The 26,761-nt window shown below is 51.5% G+C and overlaps 1 protein-coding gene and 2 long non-coding RNA genes across 9 annotated transcripts in view; all 3 read right to left on the bottom strand.

Moving 5' to 3' along the window:
* SUFU (SUFU negative regulator of hedgehog signaling) overlaps positions 1-26,761 on the bottom strand; it is a 134,231-nt gene that overhangs the window by 3,802 nt on the left and 103,668 nt on the right. For 2 of the 6 annotated variants that reach the window (XM_015148000.3, XM_015148001.3), the window contains exons 9-12: positions 14,314-14,448; positions 12,269-12,407; positions 2,330-2,398; positions 775-900 (exon numbers count right to left, since the gene is read on the bottom strand). In XM_015148000.3, coding sequence (XP_015003486.1) covers positions 775-900; positions 2,330-2,398; positions 12,269-12,407; positions 14,314-14,448 — 469 coding nt within the window. 6 annotated transcript variants of the gene reach the window in all.
* Positions 15,385-20,082, bottom strand: LOC144331307 (uncharacterized). 2 transcript variants are annotated; one of them, XR_013398356.1, is made up of 3 exons: positions 19,641-20,082; positions 16,392-19,323; positions 15,385-16,252 (listed from the first exon to the last, which is right to left on the bottom strand). It is a non-coding gene; the product is annotated as an uncharacterized LOC144331307 (long non-coding RNA). The 2 variants fall into 2 exon arrangements; XR_013398357.1 differs by having other exon boundaries at positions 15,386-16,252; positions 16,392-19,330; positions 19,641-20,074.
* Positions 23,086-25,191, bottom strand: LOC144331313 (uncharacterized). Its single transcript, XR_013398364.1, has 2 exons — positions 25,058-25,191; positions 23,086-24,677 (listed from the first exon to the last, which is right to left on the bottom strand). It is a non-coding gene; the product is annotated as an uncharacterized LOC144331313 (long non-coding RNA).

Raw genomic sequence — 26,761 nt, 5'->3', positions numbered from 1 at the left:
TCAGCCCCAAAGTCAGAAACACACTTGCAGCCTTGGTGGGAGCAGAAGAGTGGGACAAGTGTGGCTTGAGGCGATTCCTTGGGTCTGGTGCAGCCTCAAGAGGGGCCAATCCCCACCCTGTTCCCCGTGTTCATTCACACCGCTTCCCAGGGTTACCAGCCTCAGAGTGCTCCCAGTGGTGGCCAAGGAGAGCCAAATGTTTCCCACCCTACCCCAGGAATCACTGATTTGCCTACAGTTGTGTTTCTCTCGTTCACCTGGGAGCTTCTGGTAGGGGAAGGGAAAGAGGCTGATGCCTCTTATTCCCTCTTTACTGTAGGATTTTGCATACAGTCTGGTACACAGCTGGTGCTCAATAAATGCTCACTGCCTGGGACTGATGCTGGAACTTAGACACAAGGTCTTTTTTCTTTTGAGACGGAGTTTCGCTCTTGTTGCCCAGCCTGGAGTGCAATGGCGCGATCTCAGCCCACCGCAACTTTTGCTTCCCTGGTTCAAGCGATTCTCGTGCCTCAGCCTCCCAAGTAGCTGGGATTACAGGCATGGGCCACCACGCCCGGCTAACTATTGTATTATTAGTAGAGACGGGGTTTCTCCATGTTGGTAAGGCTGGTCTCGAACTCCCGACCTCAGGTGATCCACCTGCCTCGGCCTCCCAAAGTGCTGGGATTACAGACATGAGCCACTGCGCCCGGCCCAGGGTCTGTCTTTCTAACTTGGCTAGGCCAGAAGTCAGGGCAGGGTGGAAAGGAGAGAACAGTGTTCTCAGCTTGCCTGGGGTTGGGGCTGAAGGCAGACAAGCCCAACCCTTCCTGGCTGCCTCCCTCTTCGCTCCCTCTGCTGGGGGACTGTCTCTGCCAGGACCAAAGTGGCAAGTGAGGCAGGGTGTGGGGACAGCCTCTGGACCGAAAAGGAAAAAAAGAAGAAAGTCATTTTTAGTGACCTACTTTCCTCTGCTCCCCCTGGCTTCTGTCCCTCTTGCCTGGACTGTCCCCCTCCTGCCCCCAAGCTCAAAGCAGCAGCCTGGCACAGTGCCATCCCAGTGCTACAAGGCCTCTCCGGAAGCGCTTCTGGGCAGCTGGCTCTGGTCTGACTGAATGGGGAGCTGGGACTCAGGGACCAGAGACTTGTGGGGGTTGATTGGCTGGCATGGACTGGGTGCTTGATGGCTTTAGAATATATAAATGAACAAATTTCTCAAGCTGCATCCCAGAGGACAGAGGAGACACTGCTCTACTGGGGTGACCCTGGCTCTGGGGAGTTCCTGTCCACCTGGAGACCTGGACTGGACAGTCCTGCCCTGTGCACTCCCCTCAGCTTCCTGAACACCAGAGGACTGTGTCCTAGCTGGTCCAGCCCGGGGAGCCCTGGAATCTGGAAGCTCCAACCCTGGCTGGAACCTAGCTCCTGCCTGGCCTCCCTCTGGGTAGAAAGCCTGGCCCCTGGGAGGCAAAGGAGTTCTCCCCCAAGCACATTTCCCGGCAGACCGGGCAAGGGAAGGGTCTGTCTCTGCCACAGGCAGGGCAGGGCCCAGGAGAGCTCTCCGGAGGCCCAGCCAGCCTGCTAATGTTCACTAACCCATGGGGCACTGAGGCCAGGAAGGCTCCCATCCCGCTGGGGTGCTGGGGGCAGGAGCAGGGGGAGGGGAAGGGACTTTCCAGGATGAGGTAAGTCCCCGCAAATGAGGATGCCGGGAACAAGGGAGAAAAAACAAAGGGGATTATGGACTCCATTCCTCTACCCCAGAGGAGTAGCTAGAGAAGGCATAGCCACAGCTGGCCTGCCAGCTCCTCCGGCTCTGTGCCAGGGCTGGAAGAGGGAGACTAAGAGGGGACAGCTCATGGCTGGAGAAGGAAGAAGAGAGAGTGGCTCCTGGGTGGCCCAAGGCGAGGGCAGGAGTCCCTTGCTGCCCACCAGAACTCCCCAGTGGAATGTTCTCTGGCAACAGACATGGGTGTTCTGTTCAGAACCTGCCAGGGAACAGCAGGGGCTGGGGAGAACTCGTACTAGCCTGAAGGCCCTGGCTTCCTCTTCAATGAGGCTCTCAGGAGCTGGCAATTCAGACGATTTGCTGGGTGTCCTTACAAGGGCTGGGGGTAGGGCAGGGGATGGTGAGAGTGCATAGAAACAGAAAAGAAATCTACATTCTCCTCTCCAGCCTATCCCTGCACCTTGGGGAGGAGCCCACAGATGCAGCCACACAGATACATGCAAGCACACACGCACACACGTACCCACGCACACATGCATGCACAGACGCGCACACGCAAGCACACACACACGGTCCCAGAGATGGGACCCGTTGTCAGGGAAGGTCAAACAAGCTTACTTCCTCTGGAGAAGTCAAATCTTCTAAATCCTCCAACATTTTCTCTACAAACTCTTCGGTCAACAGAATCTGTGAAGGCACAAGGCAGGCTTTTATTATTATTTTTTTAAATGTATGATCTTTTTGCCAACCACCAAGCTTTATACCTCTCTTCTGACCATGGAGGAGAGACGAGCTCACTGTGATCTGTTCAAGGGACAGAGGGAAGTGTTTGAGGCCTGTCCCCAACTGTCATTCCCCCCCCCACCCTCACCTCCCTGCAATATCAGACTGGGGCATAGAAGGAAAGGGGGGGACAATGGGGAGAGGAGGGAGGACATTGGGAGGGCTGGGAATGCTGCTCCCAGAAGGGAAATGAAGACTGGTGAGGCTGGTAAAAAGGAATCTCAGGGAAAAAAAAGGAACAAAAAAGAAAAAGCAAAAGGAAAAAAAATTAAATTAAAGCTGCTGCCCAGTCAGGCTCTCATATCCCCCTCTGCCCCCTCACCATGGCAGGACAAAAGGAATCTGTTTGGATTTGGAATACAAGCCCTGTGTGGAATCTGGAAGTGCCCTGGAAGGTACATCCAAGATTGTCTGAGTTGGAGAATCTGGAGATTGTGGACCAACATCTCTCATTTTACAGATGACAAAGGGACTCCCAACTTCCATTCCCATTCACAGTAGCTAGATCCTCCCAGACTGGAAGCTCCCAAGCCCCTGCCCTGGTGGGCTCGATCAGCCACTAAGTTCCTCCAGCCTTCTTTGAGATTCCTCTTCTCTAGGTCACCTCCCAGTGTTCCACGTTGCTGTTCTAGTCTGACACCTCATTGCCTCTCGCTTTGATGCTGAGTCTGGCCCCACTATTTGGCTGGCACAACCACCACCTTCATCGCTGAAGAAGTTTTCACAGCCAATACCAACGTCCAAGGGCTCTCAGGGCCTTTAAAACCAGGCCTTCCTCAATCTGCTGGGCCATTTTCCCCCACCCCCCACTCTGGTCAGGCTGCTATGCAGAGCCAGGCCAAGTTGATCCCAGGTCTGCACCCTACCACGCCCTGGGTGAGGATGCCTTTCCTCTTCCAACTCTGACCCCTTCCTTCACCCCTCCCCCTCCCTGTCCTGGTCCCCAGGGCCTCCCAGCCTCCCTCCACTGCAGAGCCTTCTGTACCCCCAGGCCACAACTCTGTCTCCTCCTGTACACCTTGGGCACCCAGGTAGGGCACAAAGGAAGAAAGATAACGGGGTGAAGATCCAGGTGAGGGGCTCCTCTGAGGGGAAACCCTCCCTGTGAGGAGGAGAATTGAGAACTTGAAAAAATACCCACCAGGTTTCCCCTGGGAATTGTCAGTTGCCAAGAACCAAAGTTTCCACACTGTGAGGTAACAAGGAAGGTGAGCACACAGGACGGCTCAGGAGCTCGCAGGATAGAGGTCTCCAAAGCAAGAAGTGGATGGGGGTGGAGGAGGCGGTGAGAAATAAGAACACTACCCCCAAGTGAGCAGAAAAGCCGCCATCATACCGGGCATGCTAACTGCTCACTCCCTGTCTCCTGAGGAAGTGAGGAAACTGAGGCAAAGGCAGGTTATGTAATTTGCTCAGTGTCACACGGCTTGTCAGTGGTTAAGACCATATACTTACTGGTCATGTCTGGACTCTCAAGTTAGTGCCTGGAGTACTGCTCCCGAATGCTGAACTCTCACCCCCAGGACACTGACTCATCTATTCATCCTTCCAGGGACACAGGCATGAAGGCAGTCCATTTCCCACGGGGACAAGAACTCTCTCTTGGTTGGCAGGGAGACAAAAGACCCAGCCTTCCCAGGCTCCAAGCCCATAGCAGGAACAAAATAGCTCTGACCACTGGTCCACATCTCCTCACCAAACTCTGTTCTAGGAGCTAGGGCCCCAACCGAGGACAGAGACAAGACACAGCAGGAGAGGCAAAGTTGGCAAAGTTTGGGGAGGTGCACCCCTATAGTTCTTCCTAATTCCCCAAAGTGGGACTGGCCGACTCTGCCCAGACTCCAGTCATACACATACTCCCTCTCACAGCCTAAGCCCCTGCTCCTCCTACTCTCTTATCCCAGGGGTGTCCTCCCCAAAAGTTCAGTTTCCCCACCAGTTATCACCAGTCTGCTCAAGTAGTACAAAAGTTACATTCATATTTTTGGCATTTCCGGGGCTCGTTGCCATCTCTGCAAATGCTAGCACAAACACAAGCATACCTAAAACCCAATTATATTACAATGGCTCCAGTCTGGGCTGGGCTAATTTCTAACTCACAAATAACTTGGAGGGAGGGACCTTCTGTCAGATCAGCATATAGATATGGGACTATAACAAGTGCTGGGGGTGAGATGGGGTGGAGGGAGGACAGGAAGAGGGGCAATGGTTCACAGGGGCTGTGGTCACCCAGTGAGATGCCAGAGTTATTCTTCAAGGAAACGTAATGCCACCAACATTCAGTTCACTTCTAAGCTGGTTCCTCTGACAAAGGTCTGGAACTGGTGCTAGGGAGAGGGTGAGTTATGGTGGCTTTTAGTAGAGCAACCACCATGCGCGGCACCATCTGTGTATGGACTTATTTTGGACTCGGTTCAGGGAGGGGATGGCCAGATCAAAAATGAGGACAAACCCTAGTTGCTCCTCCATTTTTGCTTTTGGTGATTTGCTGGTTCCTGCTGGAAACTTCACGTTATTTTAAAATAATTAAAGGGGAAAAATTATACATGAGATCTGCATGATATTAAGGGTGACATTCTCTGCAAAGAAACACGACAGACTGTCATAGCTCCAGGCACCTAATTTAATTTCCTTTGGGAGTTAAACCTTAGAAGGTTGGATTGAACAAACAGGCCCTGTTCTTTGTATATTTCAGACCTGGAGCTGAGAATGTTAACAGATCGTATCAACAGGACACTGGAGATAGACAGCTAAGACGGAGCAGCTCCTGGGAGCTCTCCCGAGTAACAGACTCGCCCTTGTGATGCAACTGTGGGAAAAGCCTGTGCAGTTCTGGGGCTTGGCACTCCTGAGGCTCACTGGGTCCCTACAGAGATGCTTGGCTCTGTCACAAATAATAATGGGAATGGTGATGATAAAAATGACAGTAAAAATGGCCAATAGCAGAAGCAGTACCTCCACCAGGTGCCAGGCGCTGTGCTAAGAGCTTGATCAGTGTCATTTCATTGAATCCTTGTGGCAGTTCTGCTAGGGAGGTGACTATCATCCCCGCTTTGCCCAAGGGTAGGTACCCAGAGGAGTCAAGTCTCTGGACTTTTACTTTTTAGACGAAATCTCTTGCTCTGTCACCCAGGCTGGAGGGCAGTGGCACCATCTTGGCTCACTGCAACCTCCGCCTCCCGGGTTCAAGCGATTCTCCTGCTTCAGCCTCCCGAGTAGCTGGGATTACAGGTGACCATCACCATGTCCGGCTAAATTTTATATTTTCAGTAGAGACGGAGTTTTGCCATGTTGGCCAGGCCGGTCTTGAACTCCTGACCACAAATGATCCATCCACCTTGGCTTCCCAAAGTGCTGGGATTACAGGCATGAGCCACCGCACCTGGCTCAAGGCTCTGGACTTTAGAGGAACAGCTATCTGACCTCATGGTGGTAGAGGATGCTCTTTTCCTGTCTGGGAAGACACCCCAACTATAGAAGCCTATATAGATGGGGATGACTTCTCTGTCTTCTGATGATGGAAATGGAGGAAGCTTTGGTTTTTACCAATGACCTGGAAAATCAGCAGTCCCAACCTCCACCAGCCACACATTTCCTGGCCACCTGCTCAACTTAAGAGGGCTAGAAACGTGAGAGTCACAGATACTGCTAAAAAATCAGACTGGCCAACTAAAAAGGAGGGTAAACCATGCCCAGAGATGGTTCCCAAGTGAGGGCAGTGGGGCAAATTCCCAGGCCAGCCTAGTGAATACATACATCTTGCCAGTTCACTAGCCCAGAAAGTAGCAGTAGAAATAATATTGATAACAGCACTCACTGATATTTGCGTTTACCAAGAGCCAGGCAGAAAACACTTATGTTTGTACACAAACAGCCCTCAGAGGGAGGAGACCCTCTAGTAAGAGAGGAAGGCCCCCGATCAATCTGAGCAGCACACTCCCCTGGGAAGCTTCTGAAAATAAGGGGATGCTAGGCCCCATTCACACCTCCTGAATCAGAATACTCTGGGTCAAGGTCAAGGCCCTTGCATATTTATTTATTTATTTTTTTGAGACGGAGTTTTGCTCGTTTCCCAGGTTGGAGTGCAATGGTGTGATCTCAGCTCACCGCAACCTCTGCCTCCCGGGTTCAAGCAATTCTCTTGCCTCGGTCTCTTGAGTAGCTGGGATTACAGGCATGTGCCACCACGCCCAGCTAAATTTTTTTTTTTTTTCTGAGACGGAGTCTCGCTCTGTCACCCAGGCTGCAGTGCAGTAGCGTGATCTCAGCTCACTGCAAGCTCCGCCTCCTGGATTCACGCCATTCTCCTGCCTCAGCCTCCCAAAGTGTTGGGATTACAGGCATGAACCACTGGGCCCAGCCAGGGACCGGAGTTTTGTCTGCTGTTTAACAGCAGACAAACAAGCTGGGACTACAGGCGCCCGCCACCACACCTGGCTAATTTTTTGCATTTTTAGTAGAGACAGGGTTTCTTGTGTTAGCCAGGATGGTCTCGATCTCCTGACCTCGTGATCCGCCTGCCTCGGCCTCCCAAAGTGTTGGGATTACAGGCGTGAGCCACCGTGCCCGGCAGGCACTTGTATTTTATTTTATTTTATTTTTTTGAGATGGAGTCTCACTCTGTCACCCAGGCTACAGTGTAGTAGCGTGATCTTGGCTCACTGCAAGCTCCGCCTCCCGGGTTCACACCATTCTCCTGCCTCAGCCTCCTGAGTAGCTGGGACTACAGGCGCCCACCACCACGCTTGGCTAATTTTTTTTGTATTTTTAGTAGGGACGGGGTTTCACCGTGTTAGCCAGGATGGTCTCATTCTCCTGACCTCGTGATCCACCCGTCTTGGCCTCCCAAAGTACTGGGATTACAGGTGTGAGACATGGCGCCCGACCGGCACTTGTATTTTTAAGTGGTGCCCCAGGAGATCATGGTGGGGGGCTGCTGGGAAAGAGGGTTTAGGCACAGGCTTAACCAGTATGGGTGAGTTGGTGGCTATAGCTCCACTACCGTCAAACTGGCTGAGCTGCGAGGGGAGCAATGGATCCGGTTACCCCCAGTTCCCACCTTTGGCCAGGCAGGGGGGCTTGGAATCTAGGCCAGCAGCTACTCCAGTGGGCTCACACCAGCTGCCTTAACCAGCTTGGCTGGGTGATGATGAAGGAGGATTGTCAACAACCTCCCAATTCCCCAAGTCCCAGCAAGTTCCAGAAAGGAACCCGAAAAGTGATCTTGTGTCAGTGCCTGCCCTGGGCAAGCCAGGCTACGCTGCAGGCAGGGGCCCAGCTGCTGCAGATCTGACGCCGATTCAGATGTCTGTGGTCAATGATATTTCTGAGTCTGCAAAGAGTGGCTGACAATGCCCACTCCTTCCCCTTGGTATGACAATCCACACTTTGTCCAGGGCCTTGTTTGTTCTTCATGTTGACACGTTGTTCTTGCTTCCCGACAAGTTTGGCTTTCTTTTCCCTCCCTTTCCTCCTCTCAGGGAAGGAAATGTGTTGTTTACAGTGGAAGAGCCTGCCAAGGAGCTGCTCTGGCACCCACGATGGCAGTGGAGGAGGCAGGGACGGGGAAGCAGTCCTGTCTGCGTCCCTTCCCTCCCACCGCTACTCCACAGGCCAGACAAAAGCCAGAAAACAGCCTGGAGAACACCCTCCTCCCAGGTCAGAGGCAGAGGCGTGTGGTGCAGCAGGTAGCGGGCTGCAGTGTGGGCACAGGTCTCGCTCATTTCCCGTTCTTAGTGGGCAGTGAAAAGTTGGCTCTGGTGGCAGAAGCAGGCTCAGACTCCTGCTTTGGCTGTGGGATGCCAGGGACACAGTGGGGCATCACAGTCCTTTCCTACAAGGAAGGGTACCTCCCCACGAGCATTGCTGGGCTCTAAATCTTAATGGGTGTTCCCCTGGACAACAAGGTCTCTGGGGCAGTCCAAGCAAAGGTCTCCAGGGAGAATAAGTATGGCTGGGTTCACCCATGGAAGGAGGAACAGCAGAGGCACCAAAGAGGAGGTGCCCAGGGCATGGGCTGGGGATTCCCAAGTCATCTTCTACACAACATCCAAATGGGTGGCAGAAGGCAGGGCTTGTCTAGAGGAGAGCTCGGCAGCACCTTCCCAAGCCTGGCCTGGAGCAGCAGAGCCCACTTGGAACAGCTGCTGGGCGTCTTCTCCCACGCCTGGGGCTTCCCATCAGGGCTGGCAGAGAATGCCTGGGACTGGAGGCGCCACCTGGGTGAGCTGTCAGACACCACACAGCTGAGAAAGCATTGTGGGGCCTACAATATTCTCATATTTGGTGATGTGACCTCTATGTGACCGCTGGGGCTGAGACTTATCCCCCTTCAGATCAACCCTGGCTGGGGACGGATGAACGACTCAGCTCTGGGCCAGGCTCCCGCTCAGAAGACTAACAGTCCAGTGTTGACAGGCTCAAGGGAAAGCGGCTTGTTAAAGCCACCAGGGTGAGGAATGCTGGGGGGAAGGAGGTGCAGGAGCAGACTTTGGCAGGCCCCCTCCCAGGGTCTGAAAAGCCTCCCTTACAGCCCTGGAGTTGGCTGATAAGCTTTACAGTCTCAGCAAGGATGAAAACAGCAAATGGCAGGGCAGACGGAGTCAAGGTGCTGTTCCCTGGAAAGTGAAAGCCTGTGGAACTGGTGCTGGCTTCCTGCACCCCCAGATCCTCCATAAAGCAGGGAGTGTCCACTGTGCTCCACCTGGTCTGCAGACAGCCCTGCTTTGCCACATGCTGGGGCCCTGACTCTCCTGGGTCTGGACAGATGGGGGAAGGTGAGGGAGCAGGTGGGTGTGGAGGCCTCTCTGGGGCCATTCCACAGGCTCCGAAAAGGGGCTCGGGTTCCCAAACCTTCTACCTTTTCCTCTCGGCCTCTCTTTGTTACTCTTCCCCCTGCAGGGTGTCTCTGCCATGCTTCCTCCCAAGAGATAACAGGCCTGGGCTGGTGGCCAGAACAAGGTGCCAGGGCTGGGAGTGAGGGCTTCCAAGGCTGCTGTAACACAGTCATCCTAGCCCCTCCGTTGCAGCTGGGACCAATGGGAGAGTTCCAGCAGCAGTTAAGAGAACAGAAGACTGGGTCTCTTCATGTCCCAGGTCTATTGGATTTCGCTCCTTCCTACTCCTCTGCCTCCAACAGGCCTGGGCACACAAGGCCCAGAAGACACCTTGGAACCCTGGGGACGTGAGCAAGAGACGCTTGCAGGGAGCAAAGGTGGGCCTCTCTGTGCTGGGGTCCCCTCCTGAGGAGCCTATGGCCCTCCTTGGCCGAGGGCAGTGGCCCTCACTGGCGACTGCAAGTCTAACCCCAGGCCTCTAGGAGGTCCTGCAGACTCCCATGGAGACAGCCAGCCCCAGAGGGAGACCTAGAGGCCCACAAGTAATTACAAGTCCAGGTTCCCACAAGCAAGGGAGCTGCCTGTGACCACAGTGGCAAGACCCTAACAGGGGCGGCTGGCTGGCAGTCAGAGGCAGAAAGTGCTGACTGCCTGGCAGGGGGAGGAGGGCTGGTGTGGGTGTTGGCTCCACCGCTGAGAATCCAGCTGGGGGCAGGGTCAGAGGGTTTCCCAGGGCTCCTTGGAAAGGGCCTGAGAAACCCCTTGGTGATCAAGGGTGGGTGCTTGGGGTGTGGGGCCTCCGCCAGCCTTCCCAGGAGCTCTCCTGTGAGCCGGCCCCGTGGTGGACCACACTAATGAGCCCATAACACAGGCCTTTGATTGAGCAGCTCCCAGCACAGCAACTTTATTGAAACATGCCGAGGCCAGCAGCTCGTTCCCACCGCGCCCCGGTTCCCTGGGCAACAGCCCATGGGAGGGGACCATGTGCTGGGGAGCCAGCGGGTGCTGGGCCTCAGGCTCGCTGAGGGGCTGCCAGGGAGGTGAGGGGGTTGTGGCACTGGGAGTGGGAACCCCAGAAGCTAGAGGGTCAGGGGCTTGGGCAATTGGGGTTGTGTCCAAAGGGCATTCAGAGGACTGAGGGGCAATAGGACATCTGCCCAGTCCTGTTGGGGCCAAGGTTCCTGAGCTGCTGAAAATTGGAGGGCAGAAAGACATTCCAGGAGGGGAGGGCAGAGCTCCGAGGATAGGTTCAGAGCTGAGGATGTGAAACATAACTGGGTAGAATGTATTCTGCAGTTCGGGGAGGCCCCAGTCCCGACTGTCCCAGGAAAACGTGCTTGAACCTTACACACACACACACACACACACACACACACACACACACACACACACACACACACACACACACACACACACACACACACACACACACACACGCTACCTGAGGACACTTGGGAATGATGACCTGTGAACTCTCAGGGGCTTGTCCTTACCTCCAGCCTCCTCAGCAGCTCGGCCCAGGAGACAGGCCTGCTCCCTCCCTGTTCTCCACAGGGGCAGAGGCAGCAGCCCAGGACATGGCTGGGGGTAGGGAATTAGGGGAGGCCCTTTCCACTTGTGCTGGGCTAATTTCAAATATTACACTTCACAGCTTTTGTTACAGTAACTACCAACACCACATGGACAGAAATCTAATGTTACCAAGTGGGACTTTTAAAATGTATTTATAACTTTATGGTTCAAAGTAATTTTGTTATGAAACGATATAATAACAACAGTGGAAAAAGGCAAGATAATTTATGGAACACAATATCCCTAAAGCACTAGCTTCCATTTCTATCTCGGCTTAGTCTGGGGAGTGTGGTTGGTGTCCTTTGTTTGCTGTTTGTTTTAATTAAGGGTTAGTATTTTGGTGGTGGGGGAGAAGAGGGGGCTGGCCTGAAGGAGGAGAAATTCTGTAGACATGCAGGGACAAAAAATATGTCTGTATTGAGTACATATGCTTCACAGACTCCCCAGACTGGGTGAAACCCACAAACCCAGCATCATTCTCTTCCCTTCTACTGTAATGCCACATGCCTCTCCAATACATCACAAACCAGGTATGGCCACCTTTAGGTTTAGGGTCAGGTTCCCTTTCTCGATACTCGTGAGTGAGGTGAGGTAAAGCGTTCAATCCTCTCCCCACCCCCAACAAACAAACAAATGCCAAAAAAGGATGCTGTCCCTCCAAGATAATTGGGAGTGTGGTGGAGCAGGCTGAGCACCCATTAGAGACCCGGGACAGGGTGGGGGCTGGAAGGAGGCCTATGGCTCTGAGGCCCCAGTACCCCTGCTTGGCATCAGCTCTGAAGCTCGCTCCAGCTAGAAGAGCAAAGGAAGGACAAAGTGCTCTGGACCAGCCAGCTGATCTCTGGTGGCACAAACTCAGGAGGAATGGGAGGGCCGTCAGATCAGGGGTGGGCTGGGAAAGGGAGGCTCTTCCCACTGAGGCCTGCCCAGTCCCTGGTCCAGGCACACATGCCACTGTCTGAATTCTGGTGGGATTTCCATGTAGCCATTGGAGAGTGGCCTCCACACATCCTCCCATCTTGCTTCATCCTCGAGTTCTTATACCTTGGTTTACCGAGGGTACAGAAAGTCTTACATCCCTCCAACCTGGATTTCCATGGGAAACAGAATTACCAAGAGCCAGAGCCTGGAAAGTTAACACTTGTGTCTCAGGTGACGGAGGAGAAGGTCAGGAAGTGCTCCTAGAGCTGCTGGAGTGGGTAGCAGCATCTACACTCCACATCTACACACAGGCCCCAGGCCCTGAATCCAAGAGGCGCTCATGACCAGCCTCCCAGGAAGGGGTGCCACCAAGAGCTGCCAAGGGAGAAGTGGGCAAGGAAGAGTCTACGAAAGGTAGGAGGGAGAAGAAAAAGGGCCTTCTCACTTGTAACCAGGGTCCATGAGCCGCGTAAGGATGTTCCTCGGTGGCAAAGGCGCCTTCCACTCCCGTGGAGACAAATGTGATGGCCATGTCACCTGTGATACTTTTATATGTAAAGTGCCGTCCATGCAGGAGCCTGCCCCTGGGAATGGGAACATGGAGACAGTGAGGAGCTGGGCCTAGAAACAGTTCCAAGCACAGCAGGCCTGGCCAAAGCTCTGGGACAGTGGGGACTATGGTCTGCGGGCCAGGTACATGCTCTCCTGGCTCCCTACCTGTCCACCAACAGGGGACTGTATCTAAATACGCTCATTTCAGCACCTTCAAAGAGAAGCCCCTCTCACAAATTATCTAAGGTTATCCTTCCAAAGTGCTCAAAGCTAGCAGAAAACACTGAGTTCAAAAGCCCTGCAGAGATCCTGCAGAGATTCAAGCTTGTCTCCCTTAGGAAAACTGAGGCCAGAGAGGGAAGGTAGCAATTGCTGAGGTCACGCCCAGAGGTAAGAGGGGGTCACATCCCTCCTTGGGGGACGGAGGTGAGGTAGTGTCTAGACAAGTTTCCCTGGGACGATGGGATAGTGCCTCCACAGTGGGACACTTCAGTGTCCAGGGCAGAATCTTCCACCTGCTCCTGGGCTTTCCCGTAACATTTAAGTGGCTGGCCCAAAGGCCACAGCACATCTTTAAAAAAAAGCAAGCAAGCAAGTTGAAGCCAAGTGGGGTCACTCAGGGAGCCACAAAAGTTACTGTTAATCCCTAGTCTGGAAATACACCTGGGGGAGTGGCAGGCAGGGGCAGCTAATGGGCAGAGCCGCCCATCAGCAAAGGAAGTGGAACCTGCCCTGTGCCTTCTCAGGCTGCCTGCAATTAACCCTTCACCAGTTGAAAGGCCCTGGGTCTTGGCCAGAGAAGTGGCTAGGGAGGATGTAGTGGTGGGATGGCGGTAGACCCCGCCAGGTCCTGTTCATTCTGGCCACTTGCTCTCTGTCCGCTGCCCAGGGTGGCTGGCCAAGGCTGGTTACCCTTCAAACTCACTCCCAGGTGCTGGGGACAGTGGGGAGGGTCCCAACTGTGCCAGATCTTCCTCCCTGTCACTGTTCTGTGAGTTTAGAGTTACTCTTGGTGCCTCTGCTGCTCAAAGTGTGGGTGGAGCCCCAGGGCTGCGGGGTAGCCAGCTGTAGCAGATGCAGCCGTGCAGCAGCCCTGAGCATAGAGCTGAGTTCTGGCCATTGGGCTGGGCTTTTGGCACTGTGGACAGAAGCAGAAGGGACACAGCTGGGCTTCCTGGTCCCTCAAGGAGTTTGCTGGGCTGGCCACTAGGTTTTAGAACTGAGTGTTTTGCATGAGAAAAGCAGCAAGCAGGAGAAAATAGAGCCCAACCCACCCAACCCCGCCCTGACAAACCAGTGCTACTGGGGACCCTGCCATCCCTGCCCTGGGCTTGTGGGTGGCTGGGGGCACCTGAGACTCCCTGGGTCACAGAGTCTTCCTAAGGGGAACAGGGCTGAGGAACACTTCTCTGGATAAAGGAGAGTTCTTTAGCACCTATTCCCTGTGGATTCTGACTCCAGAACTTGCGAATGAGGAAGGTCTGTCAAGCAAGCAATCAGAGACCAATGGGGCTCTCTGGCCACAATGCTGGGCCCATTGGGGACTGCGCTGCTCTGGGCTCGATACGAGATGCAGACAAGAGAGCCCTTCTCTAGGAAGGATGGCAGACTTCTCACCACCTAGGCCAGCCAGAGGGTTGGGCAAAGAGAACACCCCATGGCCCAGTGACATGGGGACGACTGGCTGGTTCAGAGTCCCCAGGCTCCTAAACAGGCCCCAAGTGGAGTAGCTCTCCTCCCTCCCTGAGCCCCAGCCTGCTTAGGTTTGTAGGCTGCTGACAGGTGCCTCACCCTTACCAGGGAGACAGGCCTGGTGGCTCCTTGGAGGCCCTGGAGGACGCCTGCTGGTGGAGGGGGCTGGGGAGGCTCTGAAGTGCCCCCTGGAGGCTGACCTGGGTGCTGTGGGGTAAACTGTGTGGCAGGGCTGTCTTCGCTCACCTTAGGCAGAGAGGAATGAGGGCTCCGGACTCCTGGTTGAATTTCAGATGTACGCTCTCGAGCTGCCGCGTGCGAATCAACTCATGGGGAATGATGGCTGTAGAGCTGTCACTTTCCAGGCTGTCTTTGCGGCTCCTGTGAAGCAAGCACAGGAAAAAGTTCAGCACAAGGTGAAAAGCTCAGGGAGGAGCAAGATGGGAGTCTCCAGCTGGGCTCCTGAGTAATAAAGACAATAATGGTGACTGATGATAATGATGCTGACAGCCACCATTCTGTATATGCCTGGCGAGCACCAGCCACTGCATCAAGCACTTCTCACTGACTGGCTGCTCCTCACAATGCCCCCAAGAAATGGCTGCCACCATTCTCTCTTTTTTTTAAAGAGGAGGGACTGGGGATCAGGGAGGCTAAGTAGTTTGCACAGGTTGCACAGCCAGGGAGTGGGCAGAGTTGAGATCCGGTCTCAGGTAGGTCTGGTTCTATAAAGCCTGCATCTTTGGCCAACATTCTATTTTTTTTTGAGATGGTGTCTTGCTCTGTTACCCAGGCTGCAGCGCAGCGGCGCAATCTCGGCTCATTGCAACCTCTGCCTCCTGGGTTCAAGCAATTCCCCGGCCTTAGCTGGGATCATAGGCATCCGCCACCATGCCCGGCTAATTTTTGTCTTTTTAGTGGAGATGGGGTTTCACCATGTTGGCCAGGCTGGTCTCGAACTCCTGACCTCCGGTGATCCACCCGTCTTGGCCTCCCAAAGTGCTGGGATTATAGGTGTGAGGCACAGCACCCAGCCTTTTTTTTTTTTTTTTTTTTTTTTTTTTGAGATGGAGTCTCACTGTGTCACCCAGGCTGGAGTGCAGTGGCACGATCTTGGCTCACAGTAACCTCTGCCTCCCAGGTTCAAGCGATTCTCCTGCCACAGTCTTCCAAGTAGCTGGGATTATAGGGACCTGCCATCATGTCCGGCTAATTTTTTTGTATTTTTAGTAGAGACAGGGTTTCACCACGCTGGCAAGGCTGGTTTTGAACTCCTGACCTCAGGTGATCCGCCCGCCTCGGCCTCCCAAAGTGCTGGGATTACAGGCGTGAGCCACTGTGCCCGACCCCAACATTCTGTATTAAAGTATATGGCACAGTGCCTTGTCTTTTCCTGTGATCAGCAGGAGCTTCTGGGAGCCCTTCCTCTCCTGCCCTGGAGCCTCCGAGCCCTAACTCTGAGCACCATGAGATGCGCAGCTCCAAGAGTTTCTGTCCAGCTGACCCTGAAGGCTCTGAGGATGTACATTCCGCCAACAGCCAGGAGCTGCAGGGACATTCACACCCTTCATCTAACCAGAGGGTGATACAATCTGTGCTGCTGAGTACAAGCTGGGCTCTTAGGAGTCGGACCAGTGGGATTGGCTGGAAAGCAGAACCGGGCTCCTGCCCTGCTGGGCTTTAAGGCCCCAGGAGCCTGTACCAGATTCCTCCTGACTGTGGCCTTGGCATGGTGAGCTGTCACTGCTGCCTCACACTCCCTCCTGCTTGCTTCCCACCAACAGTGAGGCCCACGGCTGGGTCACAGGGTCCCTTTGCATTCTAAGATTTGCTCTTTCAAATTCAGCTGCCCCCACTGACAACCTCTCAAATCTGCCTCAGCCAGAAATAAGAGTTACCCACTGATTCTATTCAAAAGGCCGGATCCTGGTTTGGGCTGTGAATCTCAGAACAATTCCCCAAGTGTCCATCAAAAACTGGGTGAGAAGCTCCAGTTATTTATCATTCAAGTGGCAGGCAGAAGCCACCCAGGATGACAGCTGGACAGCCACTGAGAGGCAGGCCCAACCTCCTTACACCCTGCGGGGCTAGGTGCTGGGGCCTGCAGCCAGGGTGGCACCCTGACAGGCGGGGCACCTCCCCAGGGGAAGGTATAGGGTCCACAGGCAAAAGACAGAGGACGGCCCTGCGGCGGCAGTGGGTTAGACATGCCCCTGAGGTCACGGGCCGTGCCTGCCTGCTGGCCTTGTCTTTGTGAGGACTCACCCCCGGATCTGACTGTTCCTTCACAAAGCGGTCCCTTCCTCTGCCTTCCTAAAGCCAGCTCTAAAACTGCCTTTTCCCCTGGCTTCACCCTTGCACAAGATCTGTGAAGGAGACAAATGCTATGGCCAAGAGGGTCACAGTATTCAGGACTGGAAGGAAACTCTGAGGTTGTTTAATCTACCTCTTTCCTTTACAAAAGAGAGCGGGTGACGCGTCCCCGCTCACCGTGCGTCAGACTTCTGATCGAAGCCTCAGACTTCCGACCAACTCTCTTTCCCTTCCACCAGGGCACTGCACCTCCCTTCCTTCAGAGGGAGGCAGCAGCAACAGGTGAGGACTCAGTGGAGACACAGGGTGCCCTCAGGGCCCAAACAAGAGCAGAACTCAGGAAGCAGTGTTTCCTGAGCCATGTTTCCTGTGCCCTTACTCTGTGCCAACCCTCTGCTAAGGCCATAGGTTCACTCGCTGATTCCTCCCAGCGAGCACAAGGTAGGCTGCGCTGTCAAGCCTTCTTTCACAGTGGAGGTAACTGAGGCTCACAGAGGTGAGGTGACAAGCCAAAGGGCTCAGAGTGAGTTTAAGCAAAAGAACCAGGGGGTGACTCTCACAATCACTCCCCTGTGCCATCTCTTACCACCGGTTCCTGTCTCCAAACACACTACCGTCCTCCTGAAAGGGGCTGAGGCCTAGCTTGTCCAGGCGGGGCCTGCTAGAGGATCCCAGCCTCTATGGTGCAGGCAAAAATGCTGATGAATAGCAATGGGAGGTGGGGTGGGGGCTTGCAGAAAACAATCAACAGCATACAGGGCTACAGACGTCTCAAGCTGGAGGGAAAAATAAATTGTTGAAAGTCAGCTAAAGTCACCTTGGTAACTGCCACAACACACTCACCCAGAACCAGGACATCAAACCCAACTGCAAACAGCTTTAAAGAAATGGAAAAGAACTTAATCATCTGAAGAATTAATGTGACAAGTGCCCACATTTACACCTCCCACCAACCTTCCATCATTTGAAACCATACTTTAATCTTTTAAGAGAAAAAGAAATTGCAAAATGCTAGATCTGCAGTCCTGGAGCTTGGGTATTTCCGGCATGCTGCTTTGATGGAAACGCGGCTGCTACACACAACACATACACAGACACACACACGTGCACGCGCACACACATACACACACACACACACAAGAACCCAGCTTTTTGCTGATTTGTTTCTTCTGGACATTGATGCAGAAGCATGAATTATTTGTGTGGGCTGGGTTAGGTATTAAATCTGCAGCCGACACAGGTTTGCAATGTTTTGCATGGTTGTCAGCTTCATCTTAGTCATAAAAAAATGAGTAGTGTGCTCGGCAGCATGGCCTAGTTTTTCAGCTGGGCTGTTTTCTCCCTGAGTTCCCAGTGGAGGGGAAGGCATGGCTTTGGGGGCTGGAAGGGAGAGGGGCTCACAGGGAGGCACAGCTCATACCCGCTGGTGACTGCCAGAGGCACAGGGCCAAGGCTGTGCTCCAGGAGGCAGAGTGGCTAACAGCTTAAGTTCTGGGTTCCAGTTTTATGTGACATTGGGTTTAACTTCTCTCTGAGCTTTGGTATCCTCTTAACAAGAATAAATAACAATAGGTCATTATGACTAAATGGGATGACTCAGATGAGGCATCTAATAGTGCCTGGGATGTAGTAGGTGCTCATAATACATCTGACAAGTGTATTAATGTGTTGACGTTAGCTGGCTGCCTCTAAAAGTCTATCTGCTCCTCCTGTAAAAATGTCAATGGCTTAACGAAAACTTGTTTGCCTTTATCCTGGGCCCAGAATCCAACTGCCTCTGGCCAGGCCAGTTCCCTGCTAAACAAAGGTTCTTGCCCAGAGCTTGGGAGAGAGTACTTCTGAGATGGGGCTTGAAAGTGCTCCTGACTCCTTGAGAGGACCCTGCAGGCTTTGGTCAACCACTGGTGCTCTGGAAAGGCCCAACTATAGTCCAAAAGAACACTGAGGCCTTTGCTCTATGGAGGGAGGTGATGCCAGGGCTCTCTTCCTTCTACAGAGCACAAACTGCCTTCCTGCAATTCTCAAACCACTGTTCTTCAAGTTGCCCAGAGTGAGCTGAATCCATCTTCCCATAACAGCCTTTCCAACCCCTGAGGCTGCTCTCACTTCCCACCAAGTTTCTTTTTCTACTATCTGTGGCTCTAACTTTTAACTAGATTCTTGATAAGATTCTGAAATTCTCCATCCATTCAAGTCACCTCCCCTGGGCTCATTCTAACCTGTCAGTTTGAGTGTCCCATCCAGAAGTGAAGTGTCGTGTGTGGCAGTAAACATAGTATGTGACCTCACCAGTGCAGATCACAGAGGGACTATGATCTCTCTTGTTTGGGACATTTTATTTCTATTAAAACTGTCATCGAATTATCTATTATTTGTAACCTCCTCATACTACCAGCTCACACTGCACTCCTGTCAATGAAATCTTCCTCGGGCTTTATCCCATGGGCTGCCCTGGGACCCGTTCTCCCCCATCTAGTACGTCCCCTGTCTAGTATGTCCCCCAACTAGTATGTCCGGCTGATTACACGGAGCTAGGAACAGAAGAACTCTGCACTATCTGGCTAGTGTTCCGGCAGTTCGGGTATTTCTGAAACCTGACTCTGGCATTCTTCATATTGGCATTCCTTCCTGACTTCAGATCACTGACAAAACTGATAAATTCGTCATCGATGTTCTCATCCCAGGCTTTGATTAAAAAGTAAACAGGAAAGGGCTAGGCAGACAGGCTGATGGACTGACATCATTACTCTTTGGGTATGCCCATCCAACCAGTTATAAATCAACCCAACCTTCCCATCACCATAGCCCTCACCCTCCTGGATGTTCTCCGGACATTTCTGTCTTGCCTATAATGCTGTCAGAATGTTCTCAAAACATCTTGCTAAACCCCGCCTATATATGGTCTGCAGTACTTCCTTTATCTGCTTGGGCAGGTAAGCATTTCTTTTTTCTTTTTTCTTTTTTTTTTTTTTTTTGAGACGGAGTCTTGCTCTGTCACCCAGGCTGGAGTGCAGTGGCCGGATCTCAGCTCACTGCAAGCTCCGCCTCCCGGGTTTACGCCGTTCTCCTGCCTCAGCCTCCCGAGTAGCTGGGACTACAGGCGCCCGCCACCTCGCCCGGCTAGTTTTTTTTGTATTTTTTAGTAGAGACGGGGTTTCACCGTGTTAGCCGGGATCGTCTCTCGATCTCCTGGCCTCGTGATCCGCCCGTCTCGGCCTCCCAAAGTGCTGGGATTACAGGCTTGAGCCACCGCGCCCGGCCTCTTTTTTCTTTCTTTCTTTTTTTCTTTTTTTTTTTTTTTGAGACAGAGTCTCGCTGTGATGCCCAGGCTGGAGTGCAATGGTGCGATCTCGGCTCACTGCAACCTCTGCCTCCCAGGTTCAAGCAATTCTCCTGCCTCAGCCTCCCAAGCAGCTAGGGTTACAGGCACCCACCACCACACCCTGCTAATTTTTGTATTTTTAGTAGAGACAGGATTTTACCATATTGGCCAGGCTGGTCTCGAACTCCTGACCTCAAGTGATCCGCCCGCCTCGGCCTCCCAAAGTGCTGGGATTACAGGTGTGAACCACTACGCCCAGCCAGGTAAGCATTTCTTTTTAGGCAATGACAATGTTGAGTCTACTTAGGGGTCTTTGGAAAAAATTAAAAATAAATAAATAAAAAGGCAATGAGGATGGTCTGGCAAGCCTGGCTCTTTCTGACTCTCAGGACTCGCTCTTTCCCTTGGAGTGTTCACAGCCTACTTGCTGAATAATCTAGTTCAGAATTTTCGCTGAGAGTGACACCACGCTCACTAGTCTAGAGAGTGCAAGATGCTTTTTGCATCTTGCAACTTCTGAGTACTTCCAGTCTGCCAACACCTCTCTCCCATTCCCTCAAAGATTGCTGACACCAGCTTCACGACTCTTGCCTGCCAATTCTCCTGGTGTTCTGGAGGCACAATACATGTGAGCCAGGAGAGCTGAAATAATAGATTCAACTCTCTTGTCAATGCCTGTGGGACCCTTCCTGGTCTGATAAAACCATTTGTTTCAATATGGAACCATATAAGAACTTGAGTAAATTTTGCTTTCTCTCTGCCACTGATAAACGATACTCTGTCCAAACAATTAGGTCTAGGTTTTCTTCTTCTTACTCCAAAGAGAAGTACAAAAATAAAGTCCTTTTTGCTGCTCATTGCACTTTTTTTGCAAGACTCAGTTCTTGAGTTTCAGCTGTTCTTGACCCTGTTCTTTAAAGTCTATGCTGACATAACATCTCTCTCCTTCTAGCATTTGTTCAAATTCTTCCAAATTGAGTTGTGTGAAGTATTCTCTACAGACTTATGCTGGTCCCTGGAGGTATTAGACCTCTTTTTGGTTTTCAGGGGACTATTCACAATAATAAGAGACATCTTTTATTGAGCACAGACTATGGTACTGGGTCCCATGCTAAATCCTTTGTATAGTTTGCTTCCTTTCATTTCCATCACAACTCTATAAAGAGGCATTATTTTCCCCATTTTACAGATAAAGACACTGAAACTCAGAGACTTAAATAACTAGCCCAAGATCAAACAATGAGTAAAGAGCTGAGACAAAACCCCAGTTCTCCTTGATACCAGCAAAAGAGTAATTATAATATTTCTCCTTAAGAAACTCCCATCTCTTTTGAGTGGTCTTTTCTTCCAGGCTTTCAGGACTATGAAGACACATCTATCTTTTCCTTGAATTCTTAAAAGAACTGCCTTCCTGGAAGACAGGGCAGGACTTCCCAAAGGGTATTTGATGGAATTTTAAGAGAAGCCTCTAGAAAAACAGGTACGGCAAAGGGTAGATGGAATATGCCCCATCGCAGATCAGAGATTCACAAAATGTTGGCATTTTGGACTCTGAGGAGGACGATAGAGGGAAAATGTACTGGTTTCATTTTGTGTAAACCAGCATTTTCCAACTGTAGCCAGAGAACCCTCTTTTCACTGAACACCCAAGAAAATCCCCTAAAATGTTGCGGGGACCTCCTCTGGGGACTACTGGCCCAGGGTTTTCCCTCCTGACCTCTGCCTGCCCAAGCTGCTTTCTCACAGGGCTCACACTCCCCGCTGGTCAGAATTGGGTCCACAGCCGAGTTCCCCCCGATTATCTTCTGTGCCCCTGAGACAGACGCTTTCCAGGGGGCTGTCAGATGATTCTCCACAGCTCACCCTCAACTCTCAGCCTGAGGCTAGGGAAGCTGAAGTTCCCCTGGGCTTGCCTTGGCACTAACTGTGTGCTTTTTACCTGGCATACATCATCCTTTCTTTTCACTGGGCAGAGTAAACTATAACAGCTCATACAATACCTTTTTCTTTTTTCTTTTTTAGCGTTTAAAGGGTCAAAGGGTTTCATGAGGGTCGTTACAATAGTCACTGTCTTCCCATGCTCCCCTCCTCAGAGACAACTGTCACCTCTGTAGATGATTCTTTCATATTTCCTTAATTTTTTTTTTTTTAGACGGAGTCTCGCTCTATTGCCCAGGCTGGAGTGCAATGGCGCCATCTTGGCTCACTGCACCCTCCACCTCCTGGGTTCAAGCGATTCTCCCGCCTCAGCCTCCCAAATAGCTGGGTATAGGCACCCACCATCATGCCTGGCTAATGTTTTGTATTTTTGTAGAGATGGGGTTTTACCATGTTGGCCAGGCTGGTCTTGAACTCCTGACCTCAGCCTCCCATCCTTGATATTTTAAATATACTTTATTTTTAATTCCTGGTGTTTCCTTTTCTTTTTCTTTCTTTTCTTTTTTTTTTTTTTTTGTTTGAAACGGAGTCTTGCTCTGTCACCTAGGCTGGAGTACAGTGGCGAGATCTTGGCTCATGCAACCTCCACCTCCTGGATTTAAGCGATTCTCCTGCCTCAGCCTCCTGAGTAGCTGGGATTACAGGCGCGTGACCGTGCCCAGCTAATTTTTGTATTTTAGTAGAGACGGGGTTTCACCATGTTGGCCAGGCTGGTCTCAAACTCCTGACCTCAAGTGATCTGCAAGCCTCAGCCTCTCAAAGTGCTGGGATTACAGGCATGAGTCACTGCGCCCGGCCTGGTATTTCCTTTTCAGGCTTTACCTACTGACTCCCCACCATGGAAGATGAGCTTTTGGCTCTCTTCCATACACCTTCCCACTTTTCCAGGATAACTGCACCGTCAGTTTGTGTGGACTGGTATTAAGTGTTTAAATTATTTGACTATGTCAATGCTGTTTATAGCTGAGCCATGTATTATATTAATATACTTTTCCTTTTGTCATAATTTTCTATTTTCCTTGGATTTAATACCTCTCTTAGTTTTCTATGTGCTTATCACCAATTAAATCAGAATTACTATTACTGGCTGGGCGTGGCGGCTCACGCCCATAATCCTAGCACTTTGGGAGGCCGGGTGGGAAAATCACCTGAGCTCAGGAGTTCAAGGCCAGCCTGGGCAACGCAGTAAAACCCCATCTCTACCAAAAGTACAAAAAATTAACCGGGCATGGTGGCGTGTGCTTGTGGTCCCAGCTACTCAGGAGGCTGAGGAGGGAAGATCGCTTGAGCTCAGGAGGCAGAGGTTGAGATCACACTACCGCATGCCAACCAAGGTGACAGAGTCAGACCACGTCTCAAAAAAAAAAAAAAAAAAAAAAATTACTCTTACCAATGGTCCACACATCTTCCTCCCAAGCCATTCAAATACACCAAGTATTTATCAATTTTATTTTCTTGGAGACATTTCTCCAGAGGATCCTTCCAACCTGCTCCCACCTGAGTTGGCTGCCTTCCATTCCTGCTATACTGTTGTCATCTGGGATCATTCTCCCTTTCACCCTGGATTCTCCTTGCCTCTTTCTCATGTTGGATCCATTTCCTACCCCCATATGTCTTCCTCACTTATTCGGATGGAGTGTATCCTCTAGCTGATTTCACTTTATTTTTTAGTATCCCTCTCTCAGTTAAACGGTCTCTCCCGAACTGCCACCTTCAGGGGTTTCCAGGCAAGCTAAAATACCACCTTTCCTCTGTGCGCTGGCATGCAGGTGTCAAAGACCCTGTTTCCAGTTACGTTTTCTGGTGAACTGGCATGTATCCCTCCACCTTTATCCTCTTTTACAGGCAATACTCAGTGAAGAGGCTCAGATCTAGAGTCACACCACCCAAGGTTCAAATCCTGGCTGACACTTAATCCCTGCAGTCTGATGCTAGATAAGTTCTATAACCTCGTTAAGTCTCAGTGGTCTAAGTCACAAGACAGGAACAAGGGCATCCCACAACGCAAGGCCTGGCACAAGGTGATGTACAATAAAAACTGCCCACTCAGCCACAAGGACCAGCCCAGGATTCCTTCTATATTGAGAGCACCACACCAAGGGGTGGTTTATGGGCTGGTTTAGAGGTGCAATTGATCTAAATTGACCTATTTCATCTTTACCACCTGTCTATATAATGCATTCTATATTTGTATTTCTCACTGCATGAGGTGACTTTTTATAGATCCTAATAAACCCTCTCCTTCCAGTGTCAAGGTAGATTCCTGATTTCTAGTACTGTACAGTTGATAGTACATGCCCTGATCACCCTACCTACACATAACAGACCAACAGAGTCTCAACCATGCTTCCCCTCCACCCTGGTCTCTCTGAATGGAAAAGTCTTACTTTTTCCACATTCGCCTAAAGGGTATTGGTCCCATTCAGTCAGTGGCAGCAGGGGTGGAAAGGAGAGGAGCTGAACCATTGAGACTCCTTTTAGCCACAATCCCAGTCCTATGAGTCATGACGTCTGCAGTGGCCACACGACTTGGAGCCTTCTCCTTGGGGACGCCCAGGAACAGGAACCAGGGCATCAAGCTTGGCAACTATTCACAAGTGAAGTGGATTTGGCCTGCTGAGCCCAGCCCAACCTCTAGCTTCTGCCCCTTGCCTGGGAGATTCTTCCTTTTGCTTTCTGATTGCTGACGAAAGCTCTGAACTTTCCAGAGAAAGAACCACCTGCAGGTCTCCCTTTAAGGCAGAACTGGAAAAGGGTGTGGGTGTGGGATGGAGGGAGAGGGGACCAGCTCACCTCTAAAGTTCTTGTTAAGCACAAGGCTGTATAACCTGGTAATTCTGACAAATTTTCTCATAAGGACAATACAGGAGTAAAAGGCCATAAAAGGTGAATAGTAAACACCAATAACCAAATGACAAAATACAGTATTTTCTTTTTTTGTTTTGAGACAGGGTCTCAGGATGGAGTGCAGTGGTGTGATCACGGTTCACTGCAGCCTCAACCTCCCAGGTCCAGGTGATCCTCCCACCTCAGCCTCCTGAGTAGCTGGGACTACAGGCACGTGCCACCACACCTGGCTAATTTTTTGTATTTTTTGTAGAGATGGGGTTTTGCCATGTTGCCCAGGCTGGTCTCGAACTCCTGGACTCTAGAGATTTTCTGCCTCAGCCTCCCAGAGTGCTGGGATTACAGGTATGAGCCACCACACTCAGTTTAGAAATGCAGTATTTGGCAGGGCACAGTGGCTCATGCCTGTAATTCCAGCACTTTGGGAGGCCGAGGCGGGCGGATCACGAGGTCAGGAGTTCGAGACCAGCCTGACCAACATGGTGAAAATCCATCTGTACTAAAAATACAAAAATTAGCTCGGCATGGTGGTGTGTGCTTATAATCCCAGCTACTCAGGAGGCTGAGGGCTGAGGCAGGAGAATCGCTTGAACACGGAAGGCAGTGGTTGCAGTAAGCTGAGACTGTGCCACTGCACTCCAGTCTAAGCGACAGAGTAAGATTTCGCCTCGTCTCAAAAAAAAAAAAAAAAAAAAAAAAAAAAAGGCACAATATTTTCATTGGGAATATCCCAAAGGTAAAATCTGATCATGAAATGGTGTGACAGAGTATGGCTAAAGAAGTCAGGGTGAGTAAAATCTGCATCAAGGTTAGGGGATTTCCTAGTCAACTATTAACTCCTCTGGGCATGAGGGGCCGCCATCCCCAGCCCTGCCCTCTAACTTGGGTGGGAGATTAGTACCCCTACTCTCCTGAATGAGCTTGCTCTACCCAGAACCCCAGCTTTCCTTTTTCTGAGACACTGAGTCATTTCCTTTCTCTAGCTCTTACCTTTGAGCCTTCCTTTTCCCCTCCCTGGAGAAGTGACTCACTGCTGAAGTGTTGGGTGACACCGAGGATCAAGGATGGGTGATAAAAATACTCCTGATTGTGCAACTCAAGGGAGGGGGATGCAGCGTTTGGACTGAGAATTCAAGCACCAGCGAGGAATTCTGAAGTTGGGGTGTTAACAATGGCCGTGGCTTCATCTCTTTGGGGAAGTGGAGCAAAGAACGGAGTTAAAACAGAAATTTACCCATGCCAGACTTGCTGTGGAGCCCCTTGCTCTGCCCTTTGAAATGTGTATTTCTGAGAAAGTCCTGTAAAGGTACTTGGCATGACAACACGGATCACTGTGAGGGAGGCAAAAAGGAGCCTGCTGTCCAGGAAGCAGAGAGCAGAGAGGCCTAGGCTGTTCCTCTCATCAGCCCTGCAGAGTCTGGCTGGGGCCCTAAGAGAAGGGCTGTTTCTTTCTGGGCTTTCTTTCCAGTGCTAACAACTGTACTTCCCCAGTGTGGGAGTGTGAGGGAAGCCAACGTGACAGAGAGGGCTCCAGGCTGGCCACTGCGCTGCCAGGAGAGACCCCTTGAAGCAGGGTTACCCAATACTGCCCTTCGTGCGAGCGGCACCAGCCACAGCCCAGCTGTTTCCCCCAGATGGAAACTCACCTTCCTTCACCCCAATTCACTGGTAGGTTGGATGCAAACGAGATATTTTCTTCTTCTAATTAATCTTCATGGACCTCATAGGCTGAGCAAAACAAAACACAATTTTCTCGAAAGGATGACTCCCTGACCAGGTTACAAGGTATTCAAGATGGGAATTAGAGGCAGCAAAGTCACCCCAATCAAAGGCCAAACAGACAGGTGCAGAGACACTCATAAGAGCACGGAGAAATCTATGTATATGTGTGTGTGTGTATGTTGGGGAGGTGTTGCAAATGAGAATGTTACAGCAGAGGAATTCGTGATACAGAATCTTAATTGTCCAGGAAATTAAGGCAAAAAAATTTTTTTTACAGGTCTTGAAAGTTGCTGGTGTGATTCTAGAAGACTGAGAATCTCAGCAGTGATGGTGAGTTCGCTTTTTAGAGGTGCCTCAACTACAAAGTGCTTCTCCCAGAGTCAGGAACTTTTCCCCTCTAACGTAAGTGTGCACACGTGCATGTGCCCTGTCCCCCTCTGGGAGGGCACAACTCAGAGTGCTCCCTAAGGGTCCCCAGCCTCAGGTGGTAAGTCACTTGCTGAGGGAGGAGGTGGTCCTAGAATACTGATGCAGGTTCCCAGCATCTGAGCA

This window comes from Macaca mulatta, chromosome 9, assembly GCF_049350105.2.
Source record: "Macaca mulatta isolate MMU2019108-1 chromosome 9, T2T-MMU8v2.0, whole genome shotgun sequence".
In the NCBI taxonomy this organism is placed as follows: Eukaryota; Metazoa; Chordata; class Mammalia; order Primates; family Cercopithecidae; genus Macaca; species Macaca mulatta.
Note: the sequence above shows the minus strand (reverse complement) of the source record. Positions and strands in the feature narration are given on the sequence as shown.